Source organism: Arachis ipaensis, chromosome B03 (assembly GCF_000816755.2).
Source record: "Arachis ipaensis cultivar K30076 chromosome B03, Araip1.1, whole genome shotgun sequence".
Taxonomy (NCBI): domain Eukaryota; kingdom Viridiplantae; phylum Streptophyta; class Magnoliopsida; order Fabales; family Fabaceae; genus Arachis; species Arachis ipaensis.
Window position 1 is genome coordinate 91,865,656 of NC_029787.2, and position 7,892 is coordinate 91,873,547.

A 7,892-nucleotide genomic window follows, 5' to 3' on the forward strand; every position below is an offset into this window, starting at 1 on the left:
CACTCATCCGGGGGATCTCTGAACAAGAAGAAGACCATTGAGGAGGCCATAGATGTCATTGAAACTGTAGCAGAGAATGACTACTTCTATGCCTCTGAAATAGGGAACACTAGAGGAGTGATGGAGCTAAACAATGTAGATGCTCTGCTGGCCCAAAACAAGCTCATTACCAAGCAATTAGCTGACCTCACCAAGAAGATGGAGAGGAACCAAATAGCAGCAATCACCACCTCATCAACAACCCAAGAGGGAGTGAATGCAGAGGCAGAGAGTGAGCAGGAGCAAGCCAACTACATTGGGAATTCACCTAGACAAAATCATGACCCATACTCCAAGACCTACAACCCTGGTTGGAGGAATCACCCAAACTTTGGGTGGGGGAATCAACAAGATCAAAGCCAAGATCAGAGATGTCACAACCCCAACAACAATGCAGCTCACCAATAATTCACACAGAGAACATATCAACACCTCTCCACATCCATATCAAAACCAAAATAACACTCCTCATCTTTCTACCTCTAGTCCCAACCTACCATCATCTGATGACAGACTCTCAAGGATTGAGAACCTGCTTGAAGGCATATGCAAAGAGATTCAAGACAACAAGGTGTTCAAGGAGGAAGTGCGAGCAAATTTGAAGAACCAGGGAGACACCATCAAGAGATTGGAATCTCAAGTGGGGTATCTCTTTGAGTAGATTCCCAAACCTACAGATGGATTTCCAAGTGACACAGAGAAAAATCCGAGAGGTGAAACAAAGAAAGTAAGATGGGAAGATTGCAAAATGGTCACTATAAGTGGTAAGGAGACCGAGGACAAGCCAAACAAGCCGTCAGAATAACCTGGAGATACCTCAGCAGAGAAGAAGGAAAAAGATCACCAAGAACCAAAAATCTCACAACAGGAGCTGCTGAGACTCTAGGCACCCTTTCCCCAACTACTCAATGGTGCTATGCGGGAGGCAACCCATGTTTTATATGCTTTTAGAAAATAGTGAATAAGTCAATATTCATGAATTCCAGCCCAAACTTGACAAACACTTGGTGAAATCCTTATTAGGCAGTATATAGTGAAGAATAAGTTTGGTGTTCAAAGCATGCCGAGAGAGCATGAATGCAAACCAGAGCATGCTAATCTTGGAGCCTTGAATAAAACTTTTTCATCACAGTACTACAAACTAAGTTTGGTGTCACCCAAGGTGCCACCAATGTGCATATAAGGATACACAGTTAGTTAGTTAGTTGGTGTTCATGAATAAACAATCTAGTTCTTTTTCTTTATTATTCTAGCCGTAAAGTTTAATTTCTCAATGATATTAATTTTTCTTATCTTATTTTTATAGGAAAAGGGAAAGGAGCATTGAAGGGGATTGATTGGACAATTAGATGAGGAAGGTTCGGATACCACAAGAGGAGGGTACTACACACGTGCATCAAGGAGGGATGCATTGGAAAATGTTGCCATGCAACATTGAAAAGAATGAGCCCCTTGAATACCGAACCAAGCCCCCTCATAAAGACGATGATTCTTGTGCCCATCCCCTGTAAAACCCCATCCGTCCATCCAACAACCACCACATCAATCCATACCCTTCATTCCCTCATCATTTCCCTATATAAGTGAGTCCTAGTCCGTACTTTTCCTTCACACTCAAACCCCCATTCTCCACACTTCACACTTTCGGCATCCAAATCACACCTTGTCCTAACCAACCAAATTCCTCATCTATCCGTACCTTCCACTCTCTTCACACAGCAACTCAAATTCATGGCAGCATCAAGCTCCAAGAGGCAAAAGAGGAAGGAACCAGTGGAGAGCATTCCTTTTGACGAGAAGAGATTCAAAACTGCGTTCCATGAACTCGAATTCGAACGGATAAAGCTCAAGAAGATACTGCCTGAGTTAACATTCCAAATTAATGAGGATGAGTGCCCACAGATTCGAGAGAAGATTGAACAAAGGGGTTGGCAAAGACTTACGAACCTGGAGGGGAAGATTAATTCAAACCTCATCAAAGAGTTCTATGCAAATGTGGTCAGAGAAGACAAAACCAAGGCTCCCACCTTCAAAAGTTACGTAAGAGGGAGAGAGGTGGACTTCAGCCCCAATGCTATAACAAGGACTCTTCAGTTGAAATCACCACATTTTGATGAGCTTGGTTATCAAGCAAGAGTAAGTAAGAGCCCTGATGATGATGAACTCGAACAAATCGTGAATGACATATGTGTTATAGCAGCTGACTGGGAGAGGTATGCGGATCGGAGACCCCGATTCATCAAGAGAGGAGACCTCAGCCCAGAAGACAAGGGATGGTTCGAACTTGTGAGGAGGTCTATCCTCCCAGCCGCAAACAATTCTGAGGTCAACGTCACTCGAGCCACTATGGTACATTGCCTAGTACGGGGTGGAGATATCAACGTGCGTGAACTGATAGCTGAAGGAATTCAAGAGTCAGCTGAGAAGATTAATTCGGGTGCCAGGTTTTGGTACCCCAGCACCATCCTCAGACTGTGCACGAAGGCCAGGGTTGTCTTCGAGGATAGCTACCCAGATTGGTTAAATCTTGGGAGGCTAATTACCTTTCAGCATCTAACTTATACGACGCCTGCTCAGCAACAAAGAAAGCCTCAAATAGGGAAACGAAAACCAAAAGAAGGACCTCACCAAGAAGAGTCTCATCAGGAAGAATATCAACAAGAAGAACATCATGACCCAACCAACTTGAATATGAATCACCTTCTAAGAGCCATTGAAGATTTGGGGATGAGACATATGGAAGGACAAGAACAAATACTACGCCTTCAGTCCAACTGGATGAGCCAACAAGAGGAGTGGCAGAAACAACAAATGGAGCAGCAACAGGAACACTATTCCCAACTCACTCAAGCCATCCACCAAGTTACTGAGAGGCAAGAACGTCAAGATAAGCACTTGCAAGAACTCAACCAGCGGCAAATAGCTCAGATGAAAGCATTCAATGAGTTCAATGTACTTAATGAAGGACGGCAACTACATAGGGAGGAGTTCAACGTAAACACTCAAGCCAAGTTGAACTACATGTCTAGTCATATGCATCATCTACACTATGCTATCCCCACATATGATGAGGTCCAAAAAGATTTTGTAGAACAAGAAGAAAGGAAGGTAAAACAGCAGAAGGAAACACTAAAGAAGAAGATGGAAGATGGTGGTTTCTGGAAGAAGTTGATTGGAAAAAGCAAATAGAGTGGGAGTACAAGCACTCAAGAGGGACACAAAGAGGACAAACAAGGAGGGGAGCATGGGCATCCACATGAGTAAAAGGTGGTGGAGTTCCTTCTTTGGTCCATTTTTTTCTATGCTTTAAATAAGGAAGATCTTGTATGAAATAGAACATGCTTCCATGTTAGTTTGAACCTTTTTCAATTCTGTCTTTTAAACTTTTTGTTGATTAGGGCTGTGTTTTCTAGTCTGAATGTCATTACACTACAAGAAAAAAGGCCTATGGCCACGCTTTTATCTTGCCACGCTTCAAAAGCGTGGCCAAAAGTGGTCAATGGCCACGCTTTTACGAGGGTGGCGATTGATTAGAGATTTGGCCACTTTTTTTTTGCCACGCTTCAAAAGCGTGGCGAAAGGGTTCTATGGCCACGCTTTTGTAAGGGTGGCAATTGAGCTGAGATATGGCCACGTTTTTTTTCTGCCACGCTTCAAAAACGTGGCCATAGATAGAAACAGAGACATTTTAAAAGCGTGGTGACAGAGTTTTGCTATAGTGACGTTTTAAAAGCGTGGCCGTTTCTTGCCACTCTTTTGGCCACGCTTTTGAAGCGTGGCCAAAAGGTCCTCGTACAAAATAAAACGCTCCGTTTTACTTCCTCATTCAAAACGCTGCTTATCTCCTTCATCATTCAAAACCCCCTTTTTCTTCAAAGAACCCAGAAGGCCAGAACCCTAAAAGCTTCGAAGAACCCCAGTCCTCACCCCAGCACTCCGCAAAGAACCCCAGCCCTCTGAAGAACATCGCCGGGGCTCGCGATGCCTCCGTCATCACTCTTTCTTCTGGCACTTACACCATCGCTGCTACTTCGGCGGTGATTCTCTCTGGTGGTGACTCCTTCGTCGCACACCGTCCATCGCAAGCCCTCCGTTGCAAGTCTCTCTGGTGGTGTCTTCCTCCGAGTTCACTCGGTCGACTCGGAGCAGCCTCTGGACCCTGAATCCATATTCTCCGAGAATGATGAAGATTCGAGCCCTAAATTCAGGGAGCGAAGAGGGGTTCTCCGCTTGTTCCGGAGCTCCTCTCATTCCTCAATCCCAAGCCCTAGCTCTCGCTCTTCTCTTGTCTTCATTCTCACCATTCCCAATCACCTCTCATTCGATGACCTCATTCGCTGGTGCGGGCCCCACCTCCACCATCTCCACCGCCTCCTCTTCATCAGGTATCGTTTCTTCTCTGCAAACGTTTGTTGCTTTCTTTGCATATTTCTTTCATTGAAATCCCAAAATCGTGATTTAACATGTGTAGTAATGATGGAATGGAATATCGCTACAGTGTGCTGATTGAACTTAGTTTTATCCAGCGTGCAGCTATTGAAATTTTACTTTGACATAGAGTGCATACTATGCTATAATATTTGAAGTAAATGAAACTATTTTAGAAGCTAACAATATAAATGTTGTGAACTAAGTTGAAAAATATGCTGTAATGAGATAGATAGATTTCCCAAAAGTTTCAATATTTCATTGTCTTTTCCTTTTCAGATTTTTCCCTAACACAAACACCATCTGGAAGCTGATCAAGACCATAATTTTTCTTCATATTGTTGAGAAGATTTTGTGGTGTGATTTTTTCTGAATTTGTTCTCCAAGTTTGGGTCTGATTTGTTCTGAATTTAATTAAAACATGTACTGATTATTGTTGCTTTGTTCTCCTTGTTTGTTTTTTATTTATTCTAATTTTAATTAAAACATGTTCTGATTATTGCTGATTTGTTATCCTTATTTGGTTCTGATTTTAATTGTGCAAATTTTGATCTGTTTTAGAGATTTATTTGTTCTTTATCAAATTATGAATTTGGACGGTTTTGATTTGGTGTAACATGATCAGCTTTACCGCTTCCTTTGAGGAGGACAGGCAGCAATTTCAATGTCGTGATACTGAAAGGCAAGGCTTGTTTTTCCCTCTCTTATCTTTCTCAGTGGTAAGATAGGAATTCTTTCGAGTTTTGAGTACTTATACTCTCCACTGGCTCTCTTTGGTAAGAAGAAGGCAGCACCACCTCCTCCTTCAAAGAAAGCTGCTGCTGCTGTCACTCCTGCCAATGATGAACTCGCCAAGTGGTATGGTAAGTGGTTGCTCCTATCTTCACATCCTTTCTTTTTTTGTTCTTTACCATATCCCAGTAAGCACCCACTTCTCCATGCTTCTAAATTCCAATTACTTGAACTAAATGCGTCATTGTTTGATTACTTAGATTTAATTTCATGTTTTGTGTCCTTCTAAATCTGAATCTGATCTTGAATGGGAAACGAAAATAAAGGGCTTGTATGCAGGGACAAGTAGAAGAATCCGTCTGCATTGGCCTTTGAGAATCTGGTAAATTCAAAGATAAAATTATACCAGTTTCTACCAAGGTAAGTGCCAACTTCCAATGTAAGTTTCATTGCAGATTTTGAAATGTTATAGTATTATTGTACTAAACTATTAATGGTTTTTTCTGTAGATTGTGGATCCAAAAACCGGAGAGGAGAAGCAAATTATAGTTTCGGCTGATGATGGTATCCGGCCTAACTCAACTTTGATGGATCTAGCAAAGCTAAAGCCTGCATTCCAGAAAGATGGTTCAACAACAGCAGGTGCTGAAGAAATCTGTTAATGTTAAGTTTGTTATAGTTTAAATTTCTTTTCATATTTTTGTTCTCAGTTCTTATTTTTAATTTCAGGCAATGCTAGCCAAGTTAGTGATTGTGCCGCTCCCTCTCCGCCTCGTCTCCTCGTCGCCGTTACCAGCATCCTTATCGTCAGCGTCAGCACCAATGGCTTTCCGCGTCTCTTGCTCGGTGTCGGAGCTCGGAGGCGGCAACTGTTTTCTGCGTCTCTTGCTCGGTGTCGATGTCGGTCTTGCCCTTGTTGAAGGAATAGTTGCTTCGTTGCGTTGTTTCAGGTTCTTCTCCTCTTTCTTTCATGTTTCGATTCGCGCCGGCAGTGCATTTGCAAATTTTAGGGGTTTTTTTAGTGTTGTGCACAATTTGGGGGAGGTTTTGGTGGGGAACGGGAATTGAAAAATAACCATAAAATAAAGGACGGTTTGTTTATGAGTTCAAGCCTCTGGAAATTTTGAATTCCATCTGCTTATAAATGCATTCATGAGCCAATTTTTTGGGGGTTCTTTAATATGATAACCTTGTTTATAGAATATTTTGTTGTCGTTTTGTGTGTTTGCACCTATGGTTACATGTTTGTACCCGTGATTCTTTTTTTAAGTTCTGTATTCCTCTTTTCTTTTCTATTTGTTTTCTTCACTAAATCAGCTTCCTTTTGGTACTACTCTGTTGTATTCCTCTGCCCTTGTTTGATGTTTTTTCGATTGAAAATTCGAAATTTTGCTAGCAGGCCAGGGAAGTATGTGACTGAAACCTGAACTAGATGTAGGAATGATGTAATTTTCGTTGGCTGTAGAAGGGATTTTTGTCTTCTTTTGTCTTCTTTATGTTTTGTTTTTTCCTAGACGTATTCTTATATATGTCAGACCTTGCATCGAGTTACTCTGTTACTATACTACTATTATTGAAATTGGCTTACTTTGAATTGACTACTGTGGTTGTAATAATTACGTCTAGTTCAAGACTTGCATTTTGAACACAGTATAAGTAAACCAGAACATCAATTTGATGCTTGAAGCACACAGGGACTTAAGGTATTCCTTATTTATCAGGTTACAGCACAGGATATTTCAACAATGATCCGCAGTGGACAAAGGAGCATTATCTTCCTCATTAACAACGGAGGTTATACAATTGAAGTTGAGATTCATGATGGCCCGTACAACGTGATCAAGAACTGGGATTACACTCGCTTTGTGGAAGCCATCCATAATGGAGAAGGCAAATGCTGGACTGCCAAGGTTAGCTTAAACTCAAACAATCCTGTGTTATTGTGATCTTACAGTCATTACGAGCATTATCATTAACTGGAGTTACTATTTAAAATGCTTGGAGTGTAGGTATGGACAGAGGAAGATCTAACAGAAGCAATTGCAATAACAACAGGAGCACAGAAAGATTCACTATGTTTTATAGAAGTATTTGCGCACAAGGATGACACCAGCAAAGAGTTGTTAGAATGGGGATCCCGTGTTGCTGCTGCTAACAGCCGCCCCCCAAATCCTCAGTAGATTACTTGCTCCATTCTAATTTGTACATTTTCTTGTGTTATATTTCAGCCTTGGGGGATGCTTAGATTGCTAAGGTGTTGCCCCCTGCTTTACCAATGTACTAAGCTCTGTTGCATGTAAACATAAAAATTCTGAGATCCTGCTTCAACCAATTTTCACTTCAATAAAGATACTGGCATACAGCCATTGTAAATTTGTGATGTGAGCGTAAAAATCCATACACGAGATATGGGCCCAAAGCAGAGATAACCCACTTATTCAGGACTCCTGAAAGTAAAGTTGCTGTAGAAGGGAGAGTTCAGTTTGATCTGCTCCAAGTAATGTTGATTTTGCTTTTCATTAACTACCCTATGTTTGGATAATCCAACTTTATTGCTGAGTAAGTTTTTTTGGCTTTGTTTTATTTGAAGGTTATGCAAAGAGACTACAAATTAAGTTCTTATTCTTTGAATTCTGTTTCAAAAAGTTTAAGCTTTAAGTGTGTAATTGACCGTAATGTTTAAGACTACAAAT

At 41.3% G+C, this 7,892-nt stretch overlaps 1 protein-coding gene and 1 long non-coding RNA gene across 2 annotated transcripts; both read left to right on the top strand.

Moving 5' to 3' along the window:
• LOC110269748 lies at positions 5,558 to 5,982 on the top strand. The gene is made up of 3 exons (XR_002358512.1): positions 5,558 to 5,619; positions 5,709 to 5,841; positions 5,929 to 5,982. It is a non-coding gene; the product is annotated as an uncharacterized LOC110269748 (long non-coding RNA).
• LOC107634541 (pyruvate decarboxylase 1-like) lies at positions 6,898 to 7,574 on the top strand. Its single transcript, XM_016337987.2, has 2 exons — positions 6,898 to 7,109; positions 7,209 to 7,574. Exons 1-2 carry the CDS (start codon positions 6,945 to 6,947, stop codon positions 7,377 to 7,379), a joined length of 336 nt encoding a protein of 111 aa, XP_016193473.1. The 5' UTR covers positions 6,898 to 6,944; the 3' UTR covers positions 7,380 to 7,574.